This window comes from Bombus fervidus, chromosome 14 (genome assembly GCF_041682495.2).
Source record: "Bombus fervidus isolate BK054 chromosome 14, iyBomFerv1, whole genome shotgun sequence".
Classification (NCBI taxonomy): Eukaryota; Metazoa; Arthropoda; class Insecta; order Hymenoptera; family Apidae; genus Bombus; species Bombus fervidus.
The window spans coordinates 8,763,622-8,789,898 of NC_091530.1; the positions used below are offsets into that span (position 1 = coordinate 8,763,622).

Below are 26,277 nucleotides of genomic sequence, written 5' to 3' on the forward strand. Positions count from 1 at the left end.
ATATTTTCAGTCAATGCACGTCGAAACAAATGACACAATGAGTTACGCTTCGTCCTTTCCATTCAAACCAAGTACAATGAATCCTGCCTTCGATATTCAACCACGACTGAACGAAATAATCCTTAAGAACCTGTCAACTCAATTGGTTTATGACACGAATCGTGCAACGAGGCCAATAGACCATTCCGGTACGACCCAAAAATTCGTTTAACAGCTATTCGACCATGGGCAAGGAGCCACTAAAACAGAAACATCCACTATCCTCGTTATATGAGATATTCTAATTGAAAGCAACGTGGGACAAGGACAAAGGAATAAACGAGCGAGGACGTGCTCGTAGGAAGGAAAGAAAGGAAAGGAACGAAAGAAAGAGAGAAAAAAGCAATTTTAGCCGAAGAAGGTCGACACGGTGGACGGCACGAGGGACAGAGAGTCATAGCTCGTAATAGCTGCGCCATAAAATCATGAAAATAAATTATTGCGTAGATGATGGTGGACGTTAACTCTCAGTTCTTGTGACACCTCTGTGTCGTTGCATCGACCGTTCAGCCACTCCTGGTCGAGTGGCTGTCATGCACACACCGTCCAGGAGAAAGTTTGCCGTTTATTGCTGCCTCATAAACGCATAAACGTGCCGAAAGCAAGAGGAAAAAAAAGTCGGTGCAACGTTTACGAGGGCAGATCGTCCAACCGTGCCTGAATCTGCGCCGCAAAAGGGTTGCGTGTCCAGGCAAGGGTTGAAGGGTCTTGTGTTTGGGTTGTCAGTTTATTGTCACCATCGAGTCGACCCTTCCGCAGCTTTTTTTCCCGAAAATATCGTATTTCTTTGCTCTAGATCTTACCGTTTCGTGGGATTTCGAATTGACAATGGGAGACACTTCCGGTTCTTAAGGAAGGTAGGGTTACGCCGTTGTAATCGAGAAAGGGGAATCGAAGCACCAGCTTTGGCGAGTTTGTTGGATGGTTTTTCAAATCGTTGCAGTCGCCACGTGAGAGTTAGATTCGACGTTTTCAGCGCGTGAAATGTAAATTTATATAATCTCCTCGTCAGGATATTTTATGACCTCAATTTCAAATAATGTGGTTGAATTACGCCAATAAGTGAATGAATATGCATACCAGACGATGTGGAACAAGGCAGAAATATTTCAAAACTTATGTACATACGTCAATTTGTAATTTGCACATATGAATGTCATATTCAAATGAAAGGAAGACACGTCTTATGGAAAAGTAAATAGAGTTTCGTATTTTCTCATAACTTTTTTACATTACTCCTCTATCATTACGTAACATTTTCCCGATAATTTTTATGTGATTATTACCACGTTTACTATTTCCATATCTTATCTACGTTTGATTCATCGCTACGAGTATAAAATTCTACTTTTTCTCAAACATTCTATGTACAAAGGAAAAATCTGTGATGCTACGATCGTCTCGTTTAAACAATTACTGCAATGTGCGATATTATAAATAACCAGACAGTGACAAGACAATTATAATAACGCATCTTTACGTTTTGTTCTCTAACAGTTGCTCTCGATAATTCCACGATGCTCTTACGCAATACTTTAGCTGATAATATTAATAAATTGCTCCAACAATAACGACAACAATTATAACTACATTTCTAAACACCTTGCTAAAATCTACATAACAAAATCGCCACGATTGGCCATTGATCCAATAAGGAGGAAGGAAGTCAAGTTCGAAGCATGCACTGTTGAAACGCGTAGGTGTTCGTCATTGGACAGGTGGCAGAGGTAGATCGCGTGGGTGGTTGCACAATGCAGCGACCCGAGGGTTGATTCGAACGCGATAGATCACGAAAGGTGCAAACGACGCGATTAATCGGCGAACGTTATAGAAGAGTTTCGCTAACGAGCAATCGCACACACGTTAGCGAATTTTTCTGTTCTGCAGTTCTATCCAGAAAGGAAATGGCGCGTTGCACGACACTGCACTGGCTGCCCGCGAATCATTTGATCAGCGGTAAACCGATCCGAGTGCAGCCGTAAAATTCCATCATCGCCGGTGGCCTAGTCACGAGGACGCTGAACGATAAGGCGAATGGTAGTCCGAAATCTGGAGATAGTTTCGTTACGAGCGAGCAACGAAAACGGCGTAGCACGGCGGCAAGTTCATCGAACTTGTATCACGTTTTTTGCCCGTAAGCACGCACGTGCCTATCGTCCTTCGAATCGGAACTGGGCTCTCGCCTTGCCGCGTGTACACGCTCCCGAATTTTGTATCAGCTCCGAGCAATCGATTCGAGTAGGTGACCAGGAAATTCCTGTCGCCTCGTAGAGGAAACAGCGTTTCGTTTTTAAAGAATAGAATATTGAAACTAGTAACAGCCTAGTGGGAGTGAATTAATATTCTCGGCGAAGTTCAGGGCCGTTCTGCACAATTGAATCGATATCATTAATGAAATTTGATGAGTCACCAAGTATATAAGTCGCTGATGTTAATAAATGCCGTTGCATAATAGCGGCAAGCGCGGCAATAAAATCCAATGAAATTTCACGTATAGCGAGCTATCTGATTATACTACTCGACGAAAGATAATAAGAAAAGATCGTAAAAAGGAAGACTCTAATCTGTAATTCGTAACTTATCGATTTACCGGTTTTTAAAAAGTTGGGGGAACGCGGATCCTCCTGTGTTTCGAGTATACGTAAATCTGTTTTAATGAATGAGATCCACAACGGAGAATTTCGAGTAACCGGATATTACACCAAGCTTGATCCCAAAACCGACACAACCATATACACACGTTCGTTAGTCAGAACCATTACAACCAAAGAAGCTTTGTCCAAATACAGAAAAGCCATTAAACATAATGTGTCCGAAGAATAAGTTACCTGAGCACCGTCACCTTTCACCGTCGGTCTCTAAAAGAGTACACTGACATCGATCAATTAAGACGAGTCCCGACACAGAGGCATATAAACCCCGCAATGTCCCTAAATCGAAGATGGAACGAGCCTCTCGAGAACCATATAGTTAACATGTATGAGAAAAAGGGACATAGAAATCGAAGGATGAAACGGGACAAGGAGAGGATTGTAGCCTCCGCTGGAAACAAAGACAGAAAGAAGAGGTTCGGGCAAGGCAGAAGAGAGGCCGAGAGGAAGCCGGCAAGGTTAGAGAGAGACGAACGAAGAAGGCAGAAGGCGAAACGACAGAGGTGTACGGACTGTGGCTTGGTTGGCTCGAGCGAGAGGGCGCATGGCCTTGGCCGCTGCTGCGGGGTAATTCAGTCAAGGTTTCGGCCGATGAACTTCCTCCGATGGGAGGAAGGAGAGCCGGCCGGTAGAGGTCCGAGGCGAGTGGTGGGGCGAAGCTTCGGCCAATCGCGAGGACACGCGGCCCAGCGTGCGGCCACGCGATTGGTTGGGCCCGTGACGCCGGTGCCCGGGCCCGCAGCCGCCGCTTGTCAGTGACCTCCAGCATTGAAAATACGATGAACTCTCTCGGGGGGCTCTCTGTAAGAGCGCACCGGTGCGCTGTGTGTCCTCTACTACATACTAGGTAGCCAGGGCGTAGACATTGTAGATGGTCGAGGCAGCCTGGCAAGCAGGCAGCCACATCAATCCCTCCCCTCCACAAACCGGCGTCGCTCCGAGTAAGGGCTGCACGGCCCCCAGGTAACCAACACTCGGCAGCGCCGAACTCCAGTCAGACCAACGCGAACCTCCCTCGAGCGAACACTTACTTTCACTCTCTCTTCTCTCTGCCATCCCGATACGTGCGCTCTTTCGCTCCGGCTCTCTCCGCTCGTGGTTCCTTCCTCGCTCACGTCTGCTACACCACCCGGTCGTTCATTCCACTCTATCGGCAGTGTATAACACCGGCGAGGTGTTCATCGGTCGCCACAGAACGCACCTGCCCCTCGTTCCGGTAGGTTCTCGGCAAACCAGAGTCAGTTTTCCTTAGTGTGATTCACTCCCCCGGTCAGTCGAGTTCCTTACGTTACTTGATCACGTGATCGACTTCTGTGCATTACACGATAAACAGACTTGGAGATAAAGGGAGAAGAAAGCAGACAGGAATTCGTTTCTTACGTAAATTTTTCGAGCAACGCTTTTTTTTCTTGGTGATATCGAGGAGAAGTGAGTTAGTGGTTATTAGTCAGTGATACCGAGGGAACATGTAGTGAACTGATGTCGGTCCTCGGCTCAGTGCAGTGCCGTGCCAAGTGGATGATACATCGAAGAACCTAAGATATTCTGGATTCGTTATTGTGATCGAACGATAGACAAACATCATGATCCTGACCCCGGATAGCAGCGCACAGGCTACGATGGCGACGTCACCGGCACCGGAATCACCGATCTCGAGCATGTCGTCGCATGGCTCCCGCACGTCCAGTGTGTCGCGCATGTCTTGTGTCTCTCAGGGCATGTCAAGCCCTTATCACGTGGCTCAGTTACCCCATCATCTCAGCCCAAACATGCCTACCATGGACTCTACCGTTTCGTCAGCGAAACCTGAGCCTGAATTGAACATAGGTACGACTCGGAACCATTAATTGAAGAAAAATTATAAAAGAAAAAAAATGAAAAAATTGCTGAAGGATAAAATAAAAAGACACGTTTACGTATAATTCTATTACCAAACTTATCTTCCAATACTTTCTGTCGGAAACTAACGTCTGAATTTAATTTGAAAAAATTCGATAAATTAAATCTCGGTCAGGTTCAACGACGTCTAAGGAGATCTAATTGCTTTGGATCTCGTGGAACTGAAAAACGATCGTGCGTCGTGACAGTCGAGTGAAAGCAGAAAGTTGTAACACGCCGATGCTGTAACCCGCCGCGAGAGAGGAGAAAGTGTTCTTCTTTCTCTCCCACCTTTCTCCTCCCAGACGCGCGCTATCCGCCACGTGGAGAGCAACGTGAACCCGACACGTTACACGTCCACGTTATATACATATTGTGCAAGTGAAATCACAGTGCGTAATCTATATTTCTTTTTTTTTTCTGTTCTCTTGCAGAATTCGACGGAACCACGGTATTGTGTCGTGTCTGCGGGGACAAAGCGTCCGGTTTTCACTATGGGGTACACTCCTGCGAGGGATGCAAGGTGAGTGGAAATTCGAACTCGATACACAATACAAATCCGCGTATACTTCGCATATTTCGTTCGACGCTTTTCGATCCGGTTTCATTTTCAAAAATATTTGCTTACTCGACTTTGTGTTCGAACTTCTTCGTTAGAACTCCTTTTTTTCTTCCAACATTCCGTACAAAAGTTATAAAATGATCTGAAAATCGTTTGAACGAATATCGCAACGAGTATCGTCGACATTTTTGATACTTTTTACTCGATCTCTTCAAAATTTCTGGAATAATAGATTTTGAAAATACGTAAATACGAATTTAGCATTGATCCACGAGTGCCGTGAAAAGTATCGATAATGTGGAGCCGTAACGCGATGTGGCCAGGAAGTGAACGGAATTTGAATGTGAATGTACGATGTGACCAAGGCTACGGAGAAGTTATCGACCCGGCGTTGCTCGACCTTGTGCACGCGGAAATCGCGAGACGTTCGAACTGGTCCTTGACGTTGCCTCCTCAACTGGGCAACCTCTCCTCGTTGATGAAAAATCTTGCCAAGGTCTCTTTTCTTCCATCCATACGACGATCTTTATATCGAGCGTTCTGGTCAGGAAAATGACATTCGAAGTACTATTCGCGTTAATTACTGATCAATTGCGATATTCTTTCTTGTATATAATGGTTCGTAGGGCATATAAGAAGATCATCCAAATTGATCGAAATTATTAAAAATATATATGTCATTTATATCTTCCAATTTTATTTTTCTACCGAGAAAGAATTTATACATTTCTACGATATAGAAGATAGGTAAAAGTATTTCGAATGTACGAGATAAATTTTTTGGAAAAGATTTAGGGTGACTTTTGAGAAAAAGTGGATAGAATAGCACATTAGACGATCAGATTTTTCTGGAATACGAGGAAGGTCGGGGTTTGTACAATAGCTTCGCGGGCGGTTACGCAAAAGAAGCGGAAAATGTGGCGAAATTCTGTGTGCAAGGATAACCTCCCCGTGAGAAGGGTCCGGGACAGGTAGACAGCCGTTTTTCCCCTCCTAAAGACAGTTTTGTGTCGGTGGTTTTCGTGTGGCCGAATTTTAGGGCAGGTAAGTGCAACGCGAAGAATGCACATCCGCCCGTGCAACTTCCTGTCCAGCTTGTCTAGCTTTTCTCTATTCTGTCGATTCGAATCGACTCGTCCCTCTGTCGACCATTTAAAATTGAAAAGAAAAAGAGAGAAGAAAAAGTCCCTTTCCTCGGTATCATTGGGAATTCTAGCGTAAAAAGGTTCGTCGAAAATATTTCGTAGTAAAATGATTCATCGTTGGAAAGAATATAGTCGTTTTAACGTGGCAATTCGAAAGAAGAGTTCTTTCCCCGCGAAACCTCGAATCGAATGTAAATCGTTTCCCTCGAGACTGATAATTACGTCCCGCGAAGGCCAACGTCCTCGTGCTCGTCATTGTGCGACTTCAAGGAGGCACGTGGTGGGGGCAGCACAGGCCGCGAATTCGTTTTAGGAAGTGGCAGTACGCTACCCCTACTCTTGCTATTATATCCCCTCCACGTCGATTACAGACGCGTGGTGAGGGATATTCCGCCAGGTGTTGTAAACCGGTGCGCCAGTGCTCGCAGATCTTCTTCGTCCGTCGACCTGATGATTTCGTTCTTCTATGACATCTGCTCACTTTATAAGTTGTCTTACCATGTACATAATATAAATTGAAACACTTAGTAGATGCATTACAGATACGTTCTAACGTTTCTGGTTTATCTTCGACATTTATAATTGATGACTTCCAATAACAAAATTAATCTCCTTCGAACTATTCGATCAATTCTATGTAGATTCGATCGGTATTTGAAAAGGTAGCTTAAAGCTTCTGGGTTTATAATCTTCCCAAATAGTACGACGATGACTGAGTCAATCTGCTAAATCCTAGATACCCTTGTAAAGACACCCCAGGATCGTTTGTTCGGTGTTCGAACAAAAAGAAAGAGAGAGTGACTTAGCGAGATCGCCGAAAAGCCAAAGAGATGATGGCGGCCGACCACGAAGAAGAGAAAGTGTCCCTTAACCCCTGCTGACTGCATTTTAGCTCGACTAGATTCTCGAAACGGAAAAAATCGAATCGACCATTCTTCTGAACGATATCTGATGAAGAATTAGACTCTCTTAGGGTCCCCTACCTTGATCTCACATCCCTGGTGAAGAGAACGATCGGTAGAGGTGAGGATAGTCTTGGGCTGGGTTGACTGGGTCAGTAACTTATGGCCGTGGCGTAACACACAGGCAGTTTACGGCAAACGAGTCGACGTCGAGTGACCTAGCCGCTAGCGGTAGAGACCGTCTTATAGGTACTGGAACACGCAGCGAGGGATCAGCGGTGGAAAGGGAAGAGAACGCGGAAGAGTGTTGGATATCTTTAAGACTAGGTCGCTCGGTCGCACTGCTGTTGCACTATTTCGCCATACCGCTGGCCACAAGCTACTTTTCCTCGGCCCCTGAGCTTCTTAAGTTGTTCCAGTCTCGCAGCTTTACGAGGTCTTGCCGAAATCTAAATCTGCTTAAGGTTAGGATCGAAGTTTAGGGGATATTTGCATATACAGGCCCCTATAAATTAAGCTTTTCTAGGGAAGATTATAGGTAAAATATTTTATGGTACAATTAGGATACACTTGGACAGAGAGATTTGGATAGTAGGTTAGGTCACTAGTGCCCCATGTTTTCGGGATGGAAAAAGTGACGCGAAAATGGCGGCCGGCGTGTGGCTCGCACTGGCCCAGATATCTCGCCCAGGCCGTTGCCCCCCACGACACTTTTCGTGTACGCGTCACTGACCTGGGCTCAGTTTTACAGCACGAGAGATTCGCGGCGCCGCAATCAGCGCGCGCGATAAAACCGCGATAAAAGTCACGGCATTCCGGCAAAGCGGGTAACCGGCTTGATTCACGAAACGTTCATCCGAATCTAATCAACCCACCCCCTGAATCGCTATGTCATTCTATACTTATCCCTCTAATCTTATTCCCCTATACAGATATGTCTATCTACTTCACCCATCAACCCCTTTTAACCCTTTCTTACACCAATCGAACCTAACTTTCCCATTTGCAAATTCGTCAAGGAAATTGTTTTTATGACTCCGACTGTACTCGCATATCAGAGTGTTATACTTCACTTCAACCGTTCCTCTCCAAAAGCCACGTGCAGGATATCGAAAGATAGAGGCAACAGCCTCTCTGAAAAGCGAGACAATTCTCTGTGAGGGAGGGAGTGCAAAATTTCTCGTTTTTATTTTTGCGCCGACGTTCCTCTTTAAATCTGACTGGCGCGGGCGGCGGGGCAATCAACGGTGGAGGTGCGCGTCGACTCTTTTTCCGGAGGGTTGAAACCAGGCGACCGGTGCATTAACCCTCCGGTCGTCGACCCCCGAGCCAGTTACGTCACACGCTTGTTCCCTCCTCCCCCTCCGTCCCAATGCCCCCTTCCATCTTCATCGTTTCCCCTCCAGATCCCTCCCAAACCTCCCACTACTCCTCTCGCTCTCCTCATGCGTCTGCTGCACCTCCTCTCCTCCTTTTCCCCCTTCTCAAACCACCTCCACCACCTCCTCGTCCATCCTCCTCTTTCTTCACCTCCCTCTCGGCTAACCGTCATTTTTGATGTCGTAACGAGTCGTGATCTCATTTTCATTTGATTGCGCGGGTATTTCGGTGCTCGGTTGGGGTTACTGACCCCGGTGCATCTACTTTAGAATCGGGTCAGCCGCTTATTATCGTGGTAGGTGTTCGCTCGACTCGGTATCTCCGGCCGGCCGAAGCGGCAGCGCGTTTCAAGATAACGCCGTTGCCCCGCCGCGCGGAATCGGACGTCACGCTCCTCTACGCTCGATAAAGCCACCCCGTGAAACACGACACCCCACGCTATACGGCCGTTTCGCCGGGGCATGTTTCTTCGCGGCTAATCGGCCGGCGATTTTTCGGGGTGCACTGCACTCCAGTGACACAGTTGTTGGGGATGAGGATGAGAAATTGGGGATCAAGATGTTTCAAATGTAGGCTAATCTTTCTGTTGCGTTTCGTTCCTTTTTCTTAGATTTTGTTTCGATGATGTAGGAATTTGATTTGTTAAGATAGATGCGATTGGTTAATCAGAAAAATTTTGTAGAATCGTGTGACAATTGCAAAGAAATTGCATTTGACACAGACGTGTTTTATGTTTTGAATGATTATTATTATTTCGTACAATTATGTTGTGACAACTCTAAAGAGTAATATAATATTTCTAATTTTTGCGTTACACTTCAGTAAAATTCCTATTTCAATTTCTAATTAAGAAGCAAAGAAAGTCGAGTTTATTTTCGAATAACCGATGTAGATAGATTGGATTGTTGATTTCTGAAATTGCAAGTGCTCTTATTTATTCGATACAGCGTTGGTTTGGTTAGCGATCTGTGACAAAATCTCGAGCGTCGTGGAAACGGAAAATAGTTCGAGTGGTGACCTCGGCGATCGACTTCCTTGGTATCGATGCCCGGGGAATAGAGCAGCGAACTGTTCGAGGTCAAACGAGAGTATAAAAGCTGGTCGGCCAACGGCACCATTTCTTTTCGACGCTTCTACTGAATTTACCAGATTCTCGATTCTTCCTTATCTGGAATCTCTTTTAGAATATCCGATACCACAATTGCAACATATATTTTTCCCTCTTGATACAAATCGCTTTCAACTATCGATATAAAAATGTCCATAATATTAAAATCAACACATATCGTTCTAAAATTACGATCATAGTTCTCTGGAACAATCGCACAAACAATAAAGTTTAACTACGATCAGAAACATAAATCAATCAATAGATTCTATCTTATACTTTCCAACCCCTTCACCAGCAACTCTTACGAAACTAATACTTTATCTTATTTATTATTAAATATCCGACCTAAAAACAGCATGGAAAACCTGACACAACAAATCACCTAAAGAAAAATTCATCTCAAAAAGCGTTTCCCAACCAGCTTCCCATCAAAACTTGCTCCCTCTTCTCAATTTTCCATACCAAGTACCTCTGGTGCATTCACCCGCTCATGGACGATCAGCATCATCTCTGACCTCGGTGATCGGTACCACGGAGCGATCAGGCATATCGGTGTCCGGGCAGTCGCGAACGAGCAAGCGAGCTGCGAATTCTTGGGGTCGTAGGTGCGCGTCGATGCGAGCGCGCGTGAGCGGTTAATGCCCCCGAGCAGAGCAGAGAGTGTCGCACCGTTTCGAGCGAGAGCGCATGCGCCCGCACGGGCGCGCGCATTATGTACGTCACCGTTACTCCGTTTCGTGTCCTGTCCTCTCTCCCTTCCCCCACCAATTCTCCTTCTAACCCACGGTATCACTCGTTGTACGTACCTCTATCTCGCTCTTTGTCTTTTCCTCTTTCTTTGTCGCATCTCTCCTCTCCTCTCTTAGTCTCTCCCCCTCCCTCTCTTTTTCCCTCTGTGTTTCCCTGTTCTTCGTTTCCCGTCTTCGTTGTCCCCCTGGCCGCTGTTCGCCCGTGGGAGCAGATACACTCACCTTCCCCTACCAGGACACCCCCTCTCCCACTCAAAGGAACGTTCCACCCCCCACCACGGAGGTACGGTCGCGCGCTCCGGTCGTTGGCCCCGCGACCACGTCGTGTGTATATCCCACACTCTCCTTACCTACATCTGTATAGACTCGCATCTCGATGTATGCACGCGTGCACTGATGCATATGCACGTCGGCCAGCCAGCCGAGCCGCGAACTCGCTCCTTTCGCGGAAAATAAAAGCGAACACAACCGGTGAACGTGACGCGGGACACTCGAGGTCTTTCGATAGGGTTAATGCCTCGCGTGCGAATTCTTTCGGGAGGGTGGATGCACTTTTCTTCGGAGAGTAGAGTAATCGTGGAAGTGGGATTTCTGGAGATGCCGGGATCCGTCGAGCAACGAGAAACTTTCTCGAGCGAAAGTTTCGGTGATTAGGGCGGGTCACTTTTTGGAATTCTGTTGGCTAGCTGTATCAACGTAGGGGTTAGCTACTATTACTAGATTTGGAAAGTGTAAATTTGTGTCAGAGTGTTGTATGTAGAGTCTTAATCAAGGGATGAAAGTTTGTTGATACTTTTCGAAAGTTCGACAAAAATTTCTCCGATTTTTCCTTGTAATCAATCGTCAAAGTAACATTTACTAATTTTATATATGTTGTAATTTCGATATATGTACCGAATATGTAAAAACAGGTCGGGTTTACGTTACAACACAGTGCAACGTGATTTTATTTGTGCAAATCGTTTCTTTCGAACGAATATTCAAAAAATCTGCTCCTAAAATGGACTAGATTTAGAGCGACGTTGTATCTACTCTAGATATTCCGCAGGATTAAGTTTTCGTCGATCGCAGGGTGAGATCACGACGCGACGTGGCGATCTGTTTGCATTTTCCATGGCTGTGACACAATAGTGGCGCGTGCGCCAACTCACGTAAGTCGTAGCACGACACGCAAAGGTAGTCGCCCTCTGACCCGTCAGGGGGAATGCACAGAGTTTGAGAAATCGATGCACCGCATTCTCCCACAATCCCACCCCTCAATGCTGGTTCCACCTCTCTGCCGGATTCCCGCCAAGCAAAGGGGTTCAGCAAGGGTTGCTGGCCTCGTCCGGGCATCCGCGATACCAGCTCGCGCCCGATAACAGCTTCCGGTCGTCCCTTCCTAATCTCCTAAACTCCTGTGAAATTTCCTTCGATCAGTCTCCACTTCCTAAAAAAATTACCAAACAGAGTCGTTTATGTCGGTAAACATTTCTTGATATTAATTAGTCTTTTACTCGTTTTCTAATGATCGTCGATTTCTACGTTGATTGTGATACTTAAATGTTTGAAGAAGATCTTCGTAGTAGGTTCAATATAGACTCTTTCAATTATCATAGGCGCCAATTTAAATTAGAACTTGGGGATAAAGAATACCAAACTAGATCAAAATATCTCATCGCTTGGATATTAATCGGTTTTTAATTCGTCAGAAAAAATCCTTGATAAATAGTAACAAAACTACGATACACTATCATGCTCATTACTTTATCTAATCTCCCTTAACCTAACTTACAGAAAATTCCTCTTATCCCCAAACCAAAAACATCTTCATCAACCTTTACTGTTCTAAATCAAAAAAGCCTGATACAAAACCAATTCTATTAATGTCTGTCACCATGTACGTGTCCCCTAAACTAAAAAAGCTCCATGACAAATCGATTCTATTAATATCTATGCAAGTAGACATTTAATCGTCGTGTAATCCCGAGGCAACGAATTTGTGACCTGGTAAAGCGCGGAGCCGCGTTTCGTAGAAAACAAACGCGAGGCAGGGTTCATTGGCCCGGGTTGTCGAAGGCAGAGAGAGGATTTCAAACGGAAAGCTGGCCGGGACAGCGTCGTCGATCGACGGCAGGGAAGCTTAACATTGGCAACGCTGACAGTTCATTGACTTGCATCGAACGCGTGCACCGATTGACAGGCCGGGCGCGGAGGTGCAACGGTACATCGTTCTCTCGTTGTCTCTCTCTCTTTGGTCCGTGCACGAAGTTGAGGTAGGCGAGGTCGCGTGTCTGACGTCACGAGAGAGTCACTTGACGACCAACAGTGTGTCGCCAATTCCGTACGCATACGTGCAATGCACACGAGCCCGCGCGCCTGCGCCTCTGACAGTACAGCGAAGGCCCGAAGATACGACGACGACACACGACGACGCCGTCGACGCCGCCGACGACGACGACGACGTTCCACGCGTCGTTCGTTACGTAACTGCCCCGCGAGGTCGTTGACCGATACGCGGCCGGGAACTTCCTCCGCCCTGACCTACCTCTTTTCTCATTCTCAATTAGCGGCTGCTGCATGAAAAACCGACCCAACTGAACAATCTCCGACCGCTTCTTTCTCATCCATCGTATCGTGCCATTTTATTCTTCGTATTATACGTTCGTTTTATTATCTTTTGTTTACGTTCACTCGGCAAGATTCGTTGAAATAAAAAGATACAGTTTATGGAGATTCTATGTTGGTTTTAAGTTCAAACAAACGGAGCAGAGATGGATCGATGAAGCTGGGGTTATTCACCCTTTCCGGTGCAAAGGAATCATCGTATGCCGGTCGAAAAAGCGAACGAGCCCCCGAAAAAGGGCGCATAGTTAGGGTTGACCGTGTGTGTGTATATCAAAAAAAAGAGGGGTTCCCGCGTTTATTCGTCGGCATTCTTCTCTCGAGGAGAGTATCAGGGATACACGGGAGGGTAGGAACAGTTTTCGAGAGGGTGGTGCCTTGCAGAACGCAGCGAGGTGACGGTATGATGGTGGAGGAGGCGGAGGAGGAGGAGAAGGAGGAGGAGGGAAGGAACCCGTTAGTAGAGCGTTCGAAGCGCGCGCGAGCCTCTATGGTCGCATTCGATCGACAAGGAGCGCGATATATATCGAGGGTTTGCCAGCACGCGCGAACGGGACAGGGAACAGAGACAAAACGGGACAGAGACGTACAGATCGGGAGAAAGAGCGAGAAGGAGAAAGAGGGAGTGGAAATACGAGTGAGAAAGAGAGAGAGCGACGAGGCGAGGTAGAGTGCGCGCAAGGGGGACTCTCACTTTCACGCGGTGAACTGCGGGTGAACGTCCGGGAATTGGGTCAGAGTGTCCCCCACCTCGGCGAGCCAGAGGCAATGTGCCGAGGCTCTATGCTCTCTGTGCTAGAAAGAGCCAGTCCACAGCCAAGCTTCGATACAAACGGTCGCTTCTTTTTCCCCCGCCGAAAACTCGCGTCCCGAGTCTCGCATGATATCATACAGGCGAACAGTTACGCTTGATTCGCTGGTGAGTTTGGTGGTTCGAGACGCGTGCATCGTTTTTCACGGCGTTTCACCGACGACGTTTCAGTGAATCGTTCGAACAGGACTGTGACACACGAGATACAGCAAAGTTTCTTGGACTTGTCCGTTTCGCTCGCGAGTTCTCTTTGATCGTTCCACAGTTGCTAATCACGTTGATACATACTGTGAATAATAATACAGGAGGAGGAGAAAGAGAGATCAGTGCGCGTGCTGAAAGACACGCGACCATTCTTGAGGGCAGAAACGTGTGAAATAGAGAATATAAATCTGTCTGGGTGAATTAATGGGGTGCTTGTGCGAATGTGACGTGGCCACCCCGCGCACGGGGACCAATTGCTCGTCGGGGTCCTCCTCGGACAGTGACGGCCAAACTGACGAGGGTTTCGTTGGTGATTCGCAGGGATTCTTCCGGCGCAGCATTCAACAGAAGATCCAGTACCGACCCTGCACGAAGAATCAACAGTGCAGCATCCTGCGTATCAACAGGAACCGCTGTCAATATTGCCGTCTCAAAAAGTGTATCGCTGTCGGGATGAGTCGTGATGGTGAGTATATTTTTCTATATCTACAATGTTCCCCGCAATTTCCCTATCTCTAGCAAATAATTGCTCCAGAAGTTTCGTCATATCGTGGTATACTTTACTTGAACAACGTCATCCTAGTAAACTTGCGAAAAGATAAACTTAATCGAGAAACGAAACTTATCACCGTACCAGAAGTACCAGATATCTTTTCTCGATAAACGAACTCGTGATCGCGTAACACGCACGTTTGTCCCAAAAAAAAGTAGTTTCTAAAATCTAGAGTGGCGGGTCGTTGACCGTTTGCGTAACGCCGCTCCCCGCGACACAGCGCGAGTGTCGCAATGGGCGAAAGTGGCCAGTTCGCCGTTTGAGAAAGCAGTTGCAATTATATACTCCCCTCGAGGCCCCTCTCGCTCACGAGCTTGCTTTCTTTTCGAAACATCAGGACCCGATTCAGCCCGATGACCTCTTTTTCCCGCCGCGAAACTGCTCGCGAGTAGATTCGACCGACAACGGTCAGACCTACCCGCGGTCAACGACCCGGGAGCATCGGCAGCCCGCCACGGACACATCCACTGCCGTCTGATCTATAAACGTCCATATCTCCTTCGGGAATCGGTCTCGACCAAAAATAACAAACAAGATTCTCGAACATTCTCTTCGTACTCCATATACGTAGAATCATATTCGCGTTTCTGATAAGTTACCCTTAACAATCATATAACGTTAAGAATCTTTTGTTAAGAATCGTCTGAATGATAACGATCAAGCTGATTAAACATCGAGTACATAGTTTATTCAGACAAAGGGAGTCAAAGTTTGAAAAGCGAGTCTCCCACTGATAGCAGCATGGATCGTGCCGCGGGGTCAATAGTCGGGCATTGCTCGGCTTGCATGCGACTCTGCGTCTATAGAAAGAGTACCGCTACTCGCCGCTACGTACCCGGTGACCCTTCCACCTCCTTCCACGTTGCCCCCACTACTTCACCAGTCGCGTACACTATCACGATCATCTCCCGCTTCCCCCTACTGCGGTTTACTCGATCTCCTTGTCGAAGTTTCCCCTACCACGCGTCTCGCAACGACAACGCGCCGTCGCGTGGCGCTACGCTCCATGCGGAGACCTCGCGAACTTCGTCCCCTTCGCGATCGCCTTACCCCTACCACGGCTGCGCGCCATTCCCTCCTCCCCACTTCCCCTATCGCGGTCGAGCCACCTGGCGTTCGAGCGCATGCTCGTCCGAGACAGTCCCGCCAAACAGATATGACTCGACTCGGCCGCCTGGCAATTTGCGTCTGGAGGCTCGACGAGGAACCTGCTGCTGTGCTTGCGCTCGATTTTGTTGTCGCTCGACAGTGATACAATTCCTAGAATTTTGCGTTGACCGACGCGGTCAGAAGTTAATCATATTCCTTTACGACGTACATGATACACTCTGGATAGCGATCGACGTCAATGACAGAGGGGAAAAAATACAGTTAGACGTTCGCGAATGATCTCCGGGCAAATTCCGTCATGATATTAGAGCCGGTGTCTGCAGCTGTCTAGCGGTGGAATTTGTACGTGACTCGAGAGGCCACGCGTTATGAATCGTGATCGCGATATGACCTCGTAGTCACCGAAACAGGCAAGCACGTTAACTACCTCTTTCGATCGAATGAATTTAAGACACGCAGACGTAAACAGATCGATCGGTAAACAGATAAAGAGAAATCAAATTCCAAGAAATATTTTCGTAGGAAGTTAATTTTGTCGAATCGAAAGGACGTGACATCAGATGATAGCGGGAAAGACATCGATCGTCCGTGAACAGATAAGTCCAACGACGGCAGCTGGTGACAGGGCAAATAGCCAGCGAGCCAAGGGGTTGCCCAAGGTCGTCGAGGGTAGCTTACCCCCAGCAAAGGAAGTTCGCATCTGCGCACATGGGAGAGAGTGTCTCACTGCTTTCTCTCTCTCCCTCCCTCTCTATCTTTCTCTCTCTCTCTCTCTCTCTCACTCTGTCTCTAATAGAATCCGCTCTTTGTCACGCATTCACACACCAACACAAAGAGAGAAGGAAGAAAGAAGCATACACCTAGAGCGGTGTGTGTAGACGCGTATATAGGCGCACACATACGTGTATATACATAGTCACGTACACCCTCTCTTTTAGTGTGCTTGCTGGCCGCTACGCTCACCGTGTACATTCGCTCGCTATATAGTATATATAGGTCGGCAGTACGCCTCGTGCGGCTGTCGCTGAAACCAAGTTCAAGGCCAAAGGCTCGGCAAAGGCCACAATCGTGGCCGGTGGTGGGAGTCGTTGATGGCTGAATAAGTGGTGGGGCTGTTGAACGCAACCCGCGGAACATCACTCAGTCGGCTGTGATGCTGTCTCGCGTTTGCACGCGTCCTACTGTCGCGCTCCTTTCTTGAACTCTTTGCCCGCCCGTGTGCGAACCAGACAGCCGTGTGTCTGGCGGCGCGCCGTCCACGCCGCGCCACATAACACGATCCTCGTCGGAGTGACTCGCGGCAGCCACGATAGTTAGCCGATAGTCAGCCATCAAACGGATTACAATCCATTCCAAATAAATATACGAAGAATATAAAAGCGTCAGAAAGGGTAGAAAAGAAGAGGAAAATATTCGTAATTGTATAAAAAAAAGTCGCGTGTATGCTGTGCCGAACGAATTCAGCGCGAACGTCGACCCATAGTGATCGTGCCGATGGGAGATTAATTTTGGTGCGCGGTGCAGTTCGCTCCGAAGCTACACGCCGCAGACACGATTAAGGAATCGAGCATTCCACTCGATCGTTTTTCCTCGACCGTCATGGGAGACGAGTTACCTATACTGAAAGGAATCCTCAACGGAGTTGTCAACTATCATAATGCACGTAGGTGTTCCTGAAGAGATGTTTTTTTTTTTAACAAAAGCGTGTTATCGAAATATCGTTGTTTCCCTTTCACGACCCTCCACCCGTCGACCCGCTCTCGTGACTTTCTAACGGAGGAAGGATTCGTAGCGCAAGGCCAAGGCAACCGCCACTTTCGTTTCTCGCGCGCGAGAAAGTCGTGCGCTTTCCCCTCTCGATTCTTTTTTTTTTTTTTTTTTTTTTTTTTTCTAAACCTAGTGCAGATAGTGTGTAGGCATCAAGACATTTATCCACCTGTCTGAAATATAATATACGAAACATGTGCTAGTCTCAACTACATATCTGGTGCGGTGATACGTAATACAAAAATTAAAAAAAAAAAAGGATAAAAATATACAGAAGCACGAAAAATAAATCAAAGGTTATTTTATGAACCAATGGTGCTTTCCTTGACGTTGAACGAGTATTAATAAGAAAACGCAAGGGTGTTTCATGAAATGAGACGCGTAACAGTTTTCCTCGTAATTGCGCGCGTGTCAGAAGCGTTCGAAGGCCGCGGGACGCAGCCCGACACGCCGTGTCCGTTGCATGATTCATTCATTGATCGCATTAACTATTCATCGACGTGTCCTTCCTTCTGCTTACCACTGACCAAACCGAACCGTCTCGTTCGTCTCGTTGATTCTTGTCTGTGTCTAACCGTTGGCCATTCGTGTTGTTTCTGGTTATAGCGGTGCGATTCGGCCGTGTGCCCAAGCGCGAGAAGGCCAGGATTCTGGCTGCTATGCAGCAAAGCTCCCACAGCCGTTCTCAAGAGAAGGCAGTAGCGGCCGAGCTAGAGGACGAGCAACGTCTCCTGGCCACCGTTGTGCAAGCTCATCTCGATACATGCGACTTTACCAGGGACAAGGTAACTCCGATCCTGGTCAGAGCTCGAGAGACGCCTAACTATACCGCGTGTCCACCGACCTTGGTGAGTATACATACGTTGTTCCCTTGTAAACCCGTTTTCTGACATTTATTTCACTCTTCCCCTTTTACTTTTTGCACTTTTTTATTACCGTTTTTTTTTTCTTTTTCTGTACGTTCGCTTTCGAGACTTTGCATTTCGGACGAATCATTTTTATTACCGCTTACGTCAATAGCAAACGGACCTTGGATCGTCCGAGACACAGTCCATGCTACGCGGAAATCGAACCAGTCGTCCTCGACTGAACGAGGAAGTTAAGCTTTTTCCAATCGTGCTCGAAACACTTACGACTTTTCTATACGTATAATAATTTACGAGATTCTAATCTAGAATCGGTATTTGTTCACGGTTGCAGGCATGCCCCCTAAACCCCAATCCTCAACCGTTGACTGGGCAGCAAGAATTGTTGCAAGACTTCTCGAAGAGGTTCTCACCGGCGATACGTGGTGTGGTGGAGTTCGCGAAACGCATTCCTGGCTTTAGCCTACTGGCACAGGACGACCAGGTCACGCTGTTGAAGGCCGGCGTGTTCGAAGTGTTGTTAGTACGGCTGGCCTGTATGTTCGACGCTCAAACGAACAGCATGATCTGTCTAAATGGACAGGTGCTCAAACGGGAATCGATCCATAATACCAGTAACGCTCGATTTCTCATGGACTCGATGTTCGATTTCGCTGAGAGGGTGAACTCCTTGCGGCTATCGGACGCGGAGCTGGGACTGTTCTGTTCGGTAGTAGTGATCGCCGCGGATAGACCAGGATTACGCAACACAGAGCTGGTCGAGCGCATGCACAATAAACTACGGAACGCTCTTCAAACTGTCCTGGCACAGAATCATCCTCAGCATCCGGATATCTTGCGAGAACTGCTGAAAAAGATCCCAGACTTGAGAACTCTGAACACTCTTCACTCGGAGAAATTGTTGGCCTTTAAAATGACCGAGCAACAACAGCAAATGCAAGCTCAACAACAGCACCAGCAACAGCAACAGCAAACGCAGCACGTGATCAACGCTCAGCAACCGCAGCAACAACATTGGCCCATGGAGGAGGAACCACCTGCATCTTGGGGTTCAGCCTCGGATGTAACTCTAGACGAGGCCGTAAAGAGTCCCCTAGGCAGCGTGTCGAGCACTGAAAGCGCGGAAGTCGCTTCTATAACGGAGTACCCTCACGTGGCTCCTCCAAGTGGTCACCACGCGTCCAGCGCTCCTCTTCTAGCTGCTACCCTAGCTGGCGGTCTCTGTCCTCATCGTCGACGAGCGAATTCAGGAAGTACGAGTTCCGGCGATGATGAACTACATCGTGCCTCTCTCTCGAAGACGCCTCAGCCACCTCAGTGTCCACGATTCCGTAAACTAGACTCTCCAAGCGACAGCGGTATCGAATCAGGCACTGAAAAGCCAGACAAACCAGCAAGCAGCAGTGCCAGTAGTGCACCGACCTCCGTCTGCTCCAGTCCCCGTTCCGAGGACAAAGAAGTTGAAGACATGCCCGTGCTGAAACGAGTACTTCAAGCACCTCCGTTGTACGATACTAATTCTCTGATGGACGAGGCATACAAGCCTCACAAAAAGTTCCGCGCGCTACGTCAGAAAGACAGTGCAGAAGCTGAGCCAGCAGTAATCGTGCAGCACACGCAGTCGCAACTTCATCTTCACCTAACCTCGCCACCGGCTCGAAGTCCGTCGAATCAAGTACAAGCTCAATGTCCTCAAACGGCCAGTCTATTGAGCAGCACGCACTCGACGCTAGCCAGAAGCCTGATGGAGGGTCCACGAATGACGGCCGAGCAACTGAAACGCACGGACATCATTCACAACTATATCATGCGCGGAGAGGCGAGTCCCAGGTCGCCAACTGCATCGCCCTCGCCGGCGGAGCAGTGCGCCTCCACGACCACGATCACCGCCCGTTCACCCCAAGGATCTCAAGGGCTGCTACAGTGCGCTACCAGCAGCTACTCGACAACCAGATGGCCCGCTACGTCCGTCATTACAACGACGACGGGCGCTCGGCAGCAGCAGCAACAACAGCAACAGCAACAGTCTTCCTCGGACTACCTCATGGTCGGGAACTCGCCGGCTTCGTCGCCAAGGTACTTATCCGCGGCGGCGACGAGTAGTACGAGCACGAGTCCACGGCCTGCCTCGAGTACGGCAGCGACGCTCGTCCTGTCCGGCTGCCCGAGCAACATGATGGAGCTACAGGTGGACATCGCGGACAGCCAACAACCGTTGAATTTGTCGAAGAAATCACCGTCCCCGTCGCCCAGGCCTTTGGTAGGCCCGTGCAAGGCGTTGTCTCTCGAAGCATAGTGGTCTCCTAAACGTGTCTTGTTGCTCGTGATGGATGAAGGGACGTTGTTAGCCCCCATCCTCCTCACTATACCAGCCAAGTCCCGCGACAACGCAGTTAGGGCGTCTACGGAGCAGCGCAGCCCACCTATTAAACGAAGCGACGTCACAGATGGACGGTGTGTTTCGTCGCGATAAATTCTTTTTTTTTTTTGGTACAACAATGGTGGTGTATAGTTGTGTCGCGCGCGCCATGCGCCGCTCCCCTCCCAAGACACGAACCATGGAAAAGTGCCAGGACGCTCAGCAGCGCGTGATAAACCAAATAATTTATTAATTTAAACTATTAAACTATCGAATTAAAAGAACAGAAAAATGAATTGCGCGAGACACACGGAAAGGGAGAATACGGTGGCCAGATGGCAAAATGCGAAACATTCTGAACCAGTTTCGCGGACACTTGATATATAATGTAATAGGCGTGTCTACGCGATCAGGAAGACGGAGAACGAATTTGGGAGTGCAAAGTGCATGGGAGGACGCTGTCTGTTTTCTTTGTTTCCGCGCTCTCCGGCAGTACGTGTCGCGATCTATGGACCGTGGACGATGATGGGTGGATCGAGTCACGAAACACACTCGAGAAAGTGATATCTCGAGGTGTGTTGCCACCGGGAACGGGGGAAACACGGAGAGTTGCGTGCTTCTTTGGGATTCATCTGTATACCTAAAAACGGAAGCTTACCTACCCATCTACCTACACCTTACCACCTTATCGACAAAACTGTGAGAACAACAGCAAACAAGAAGAAGAGCTATCTGGTCTAGACGATCTTGAGAGATAGCGTGTCGATGCCCCTTTATAATAAAGGAAATAAGAAGAAGAAAAAGGGAGCAGTAAAGGTGAGGAAAAGAAGTGGAAGAAGGAGAGGAGGATTGAATGTTACAGAAAAAATTGAGTAATCTATCTTACATGTGATAATCATGGAAATCGCGCATCCTGTACAGTACTCCACCTCATTCATCGATCATCTACTCTACTATAATTATTGAATATTATTACAAGTAATTAATATTATTGTAACATGTGTAAGGTATAATAATCGTAAAAAAGAAACGTTATCATCTTGTGTATGTGCGCGTAGGGAAAGAAAAAAAAAGACGAGCGTACGAATGTGAGAGAAAGAGAGAAACACAGAGCGCAAGGGAGAGAGAGAAAGAGTATGCGTGCATGAAATCGACCAGGAACAAACACACACAAAAAAAAAACAAGCGATAATAAGAGCAACAGAAACGAACGAATGGAACGTGAGCGTGCTTGTGCAAGTGAGTCGGGGCAAAAATCGCAACAAAAGTATAATAAAAAACGTAAAAACACGAAGACGCGGATAAAAGATATATGTATAGAAGGAGGAAAGTTGAAGCGAAGAAAAACCGAGGAAAGAAAGAAGGAAGAGGTAAAAACAAACGGCTTTTTAGATCGAGTGACTGTGTGTCTTCAGTCGGGAAAGCGCGCATTTTAAAATGGTTTTAAATAGTAGAAAATGAAAAAAAAAGACGATGTTTCATTCAGAACATGTATATGAGACTGACCCGGCCCGTCGCGGCCTCCAGAGTTTGCAATCAACCGTACGTAGTACCTTTATAAGCCGTAAAACGTATCATGCCTCTCGTCTCCATCGGATAAACGAGTTTTAAATCAACCATCTCTCTTTAACTTCTGATGTCAACCTCAGAATTCGGGTCGCGTCGAGTTGTTTCTCCTTATCGCGAAGCAACTTGCGAGAAATCATCTAAACAGTCGTGTTGTTCAGCCCGCGAGAAAAGAAAAAAAAAACGGGAAGAAAGAGATATGGGACAAAAAAAAAGACATGCGACGGAGCGTGCTCGCACGTGGTGTCGCGTGTCGTTGCAAGATAGTGATGGATTAAAGAAAATACATAGACAGATAAATATATACAGGAATAGATACAGCCATAGAAAAGACACGTTTACAGAGAGACGGAGAGGAGAGGCGGAGAACGCGTATGACGATGATAGGAGAGCGTGTGAGATGCGTGTGTGTGCGTGAGCAAGAAGTAGAGAGTCAGAGAATACGAAGAGTGACAAAGAAAGATAGAAAACGACGAGAGGAAAGAAAGAAATGAAAAGAAAATCCGGAGGAAAGCGAAGTCGCGTGGTGTAATAATTCGGCGTTAAAGAAACCATACAAAGTAACAACGGCGCAGTGTAAATAGTAGATTCGTAAGGTTAAGTCCTAGAAAGGCGCGAGTGGACGAGTTTTTTGCTTTTTTTTTTTCGAGAAAAACGAAATGCTCGGTGAGAAAGGAAAGAAAGCGAGAGCGAGAAAGAAATATGTAGGGGAAAATATAGAGCGAACAAGCGTGTAAAAGAGATGAAAAAACATACAGTGCGAAGTTATATACGCGGCGGGTCGCCCCCGACGTGTTGTTGAGACGCCCGCCCCACCCCCCTTATGCCCCCTGTAGTACAGTATGACACCGAGAAGTATCATATCGGTGCAGGAGAGAGATAAGGCATAGAACACAATGAAAAAAAAAACCATAATGGAATGTAAAACAGTGAATCGTGGCGAGAAAAACGCAGCAACAACAACAACAACCTAGAGAAAATACACGAAGAAACACACGCTTTGATGTAACAAAACCACATAAAACATATATACACACACGCGTATAGACACGAAGCAAAGTAAAAAACGCATAGGTCAGCTCGAAACACGAAGAACAACGCGAGAAAGAGAAACGATAACCGGTAACATCATACACGCGAGTAAAACAAGAATAAGAAAGAGGAAGGAAGTGATAGGATGAAAAATGGTAGGGCAAAAAGTGACGCGAAAAAAAAAAGAATTGCTCGATGGGCACGCATAAAAACCGTTGTCTCGCTACTTTTTTTGAGCGCAGCACCGTTCGAATCCCCTCGATCCACACACGCAGACAAATTCACACACGTTTACACACAACCTTGAAGAAGCTTCGTAGTGAAACCACTCTGTGTATTTATTGTACTCGAGGACAAAGTCATTCCCTCCCCTTTTTACGCTGTGTATCACAAAGCGCAACACACATAACACACACGAACATACACGTACACCACGCTCCCTTGACTCGTTTTTTGACCCTTGAATCCTTCTTGCTGTCACCTATCGATAACCTCTACGAAACGAACATCCCCTTGTTTCCTTCCTGCAGCATATTAGCCAGTCCCCGCTTAGAGAGCAATCCAGCCATGTGAACAGTTGTCCATCCGTATCGTCGTAGCCGTGTCAAGCGTACGTTTACGTGCACACTGGCTGCGATTTTTCCGTATCTCAAGCTATTATCCACAGATCGAATCGCTATCGTCTCTTCAGCAAATCCCCCAGTTCGTCCAAGTATAATTGTCCTTTCCATGTCCAAGTTTCCCAACGAGTTCTCTCACAATCCTTGTCCTCAATACCCTGGATATGTCCCCGCAAGCGAACTAGCGTTGATATTCGTAATACTTGTTATGCATAAACTACACATAATGATTATTATAGTAAACGATACATAAAGTATGATATATTTCTCTATCCATTAAGAAAAGGAGGATGCAAGCAGCTGTTGTTTCTTGGTGGAAACTTGATATGAGAGGGAGAGAGAGAAAGAGAGAGAGAGAGAGAAAGAGCGAGAGAGAAACAGTGCAAGACAGAGCGCAAAACAACAAAGATATAGGGATGAAGAGAAAACGTAAAAAAAAATCATAATAATAATAATAAACGATAATATTGAATGGTGGAATGAATAAAAAATAAGAAAAAAACATTGTACGGAAAAATGAACATACCGAAAGTGTACTGTATTACAATTGCAAGAATACAAACGCAGCCCCGCATATTGCCCAGTGAGCACGTCGTTTTGTACGCTTGGGAGTTGTGAGGTCGTCTGAATAAACATTGTCTGGTGAATTATACAGAATATCTTGTCTATCATTTATGCGTTTATTCCTTATCCCGAAAAATCCACCTTTTGGTTCATGGCTACTTTTCGGAGCAATCGCTTCCTCCCTTTTCAAGTTTTTGCTTCTACGAAAATAGTGGTTTCTTCTGGTTTAAAACTGTAGAAGTTTGCATTTACATAATAAGCGATTGGTAATATATAAAGTATTCGAGGAAATACTGGAAGAATTGGAAATTTGTTAATCCAAAGGAAAGACACTTTTATTTCGGGACTGTTTTCTGGTACACAATATTCGATGAAAGTTATTTGATAGCTTAATATATTAAAAAGAAAAATGATATTTAAGAGAATGTTGTGGAAATTTTTAGGAAAATTTATGATCGCTAAATTCTCGTAGTGTAAACGCATTAACTAAATTTCTACATGTTATAGATATTTTTTATAAGTAATAAAAATTACTTCCGCTTTAATTTCTTTGTTATAAAGCATCGATTTTGTATTTTTCTTTTATACCTGGCAATTTCTTTCTAACGTCATCATCTCCAAATCGTATTTGTTAAGTTATAATCATGGTACATAGAATTAAAATTATTTATTTATTCTCAAACCGGGAAAAACAAAGAGGATTATTGGGAACGATTTGTTAAGAAATGATAATAGAATCGATTTCATAAGATGCAGAAAGTACACCAGTTAGAAGTGAAGGAGAATTTTCTTCTCGATGTTCGTCGTCCAGAAAAACAAAGTATCGTCTATTAATTGTTCCATTATCTTCTTCTTTTTCTGGAACAGGATTTAAAATTGAAGCCATGCTCTTAAAACGATTTAAGCATCGTTTTAAAAATGTCCTCGTATCACGTAGTTCGTTTCTCGCCCCGAAGTTACAAGACACATTTGTGAATTCGAAATTCGGAAATATTTTACGCAAGCGACGTTACTCCTTAAGTGCCCGTTTTCTTGCAACTTAGTTTTTAGTGCCGTGCAATATCACCCCTGAATATTTCAATACATTTCAGAAACAGGCTCTGCCTACTAGAAAAAAAAAAAAAAGAAATGCTCGATACATGTAAGTGAAATATTGTAACCATATTTACAATATTTAAGAAACAAAACAATTATTATCCACCGGTGTTCCACCTTTTGAATTCTATTCATAAAAATACGAATTTACATAAATAATAAATATTCGCAGTTTAACTCTATATTAAATATTTTTAGCAGTATCAGCTTATTTTATTCATTTCACCTTATTAGCCCAGTAATTGAACTCGGTGACGTGGATTACAATATCCGCATTATTTTTGTCCCACGCTTCTATGAAATATTGTAATTATATCTACGTTATTTAATAAGCAAAACAATTAGCATTTACTTTTAGCTGCTCCACTTTTTAATACTTCGTACCTCTATCATTCGTTCAGTCATAAAATTATGAATTTGCATAAATAGCCGCAGTGTGCTGCAGCCAAAAATAAAAGGCAAGAAGAGGAAACGGAATAAAATGGAAAAAGGAAGAAGAAACCAATAAACCTGTTTAACAGTTGAAAACCGGTAGTAAACACGGGGTGAATCACAAGGATTAATCGTTGCGCGAGCTGTGTTGCATAATTGGCCGGGGTTTCGAAGCACGGTGAAGGAACGGGGTTGGTGTAGGATTCTTCGAGGAATCGAACGGGGCAATGATACCAACTAGCAGCGAATTCCCATAGCGGGTCACGGCGCGTGGCAC

The 26,277-nt window shown here is 46.1% G+C and overlaps 2 protein-coding genes across 6 annotated transcripts in view; both read left to right on the plus strand.

Annotated features, from left to right (window-relative positions):
- Positions 1-24,566, plus strand: part of E75 (ecdysone-induced protein 75) — a 216,823-nt gene extending 192,257 nt beyond the window's left edge. For 3 of the 5 annotated variants that reach the window (XM_072016321.1, XM_072016322.1, XM_072016323.1), the window contains exons 2-5: positions 5,003-5,091; positions 14,358-14,502; positions 18,073-18,314; positions 18,667-24,566. In XM_072016321.1, the coding sequence (XP_071872422.1) occupies positions 5,003-5,091; positions 14,358-14,502; positions 18,073-18,314; positions 18,667-20,628 (2,438 nt within the window). In that variant the 3' untranslated portion in view covers positions 20,629-24,566. Of the gene's footprint in view, positions 1-3,700; positions 4,518-5,002; positions 5,092-14,357; positions 14,503-16,743; positions 17,363-18,072; positions 18,315-18,666 lie in introns of those variants that run through there. The other 2 variants (XM_072016320.1, XM_072016325.1) reach the window with 2 other exon arrangements.
- Rpl32 (ribosomal protein L32) overlaps positions 1-26,277 on the plus strand; it is a 253,542-nt gene that overhangs the window by 6,524 nt on the left and 220,741 nt on the right. The gene's annotated exons all lie outside the window — the stretch shown is intronic.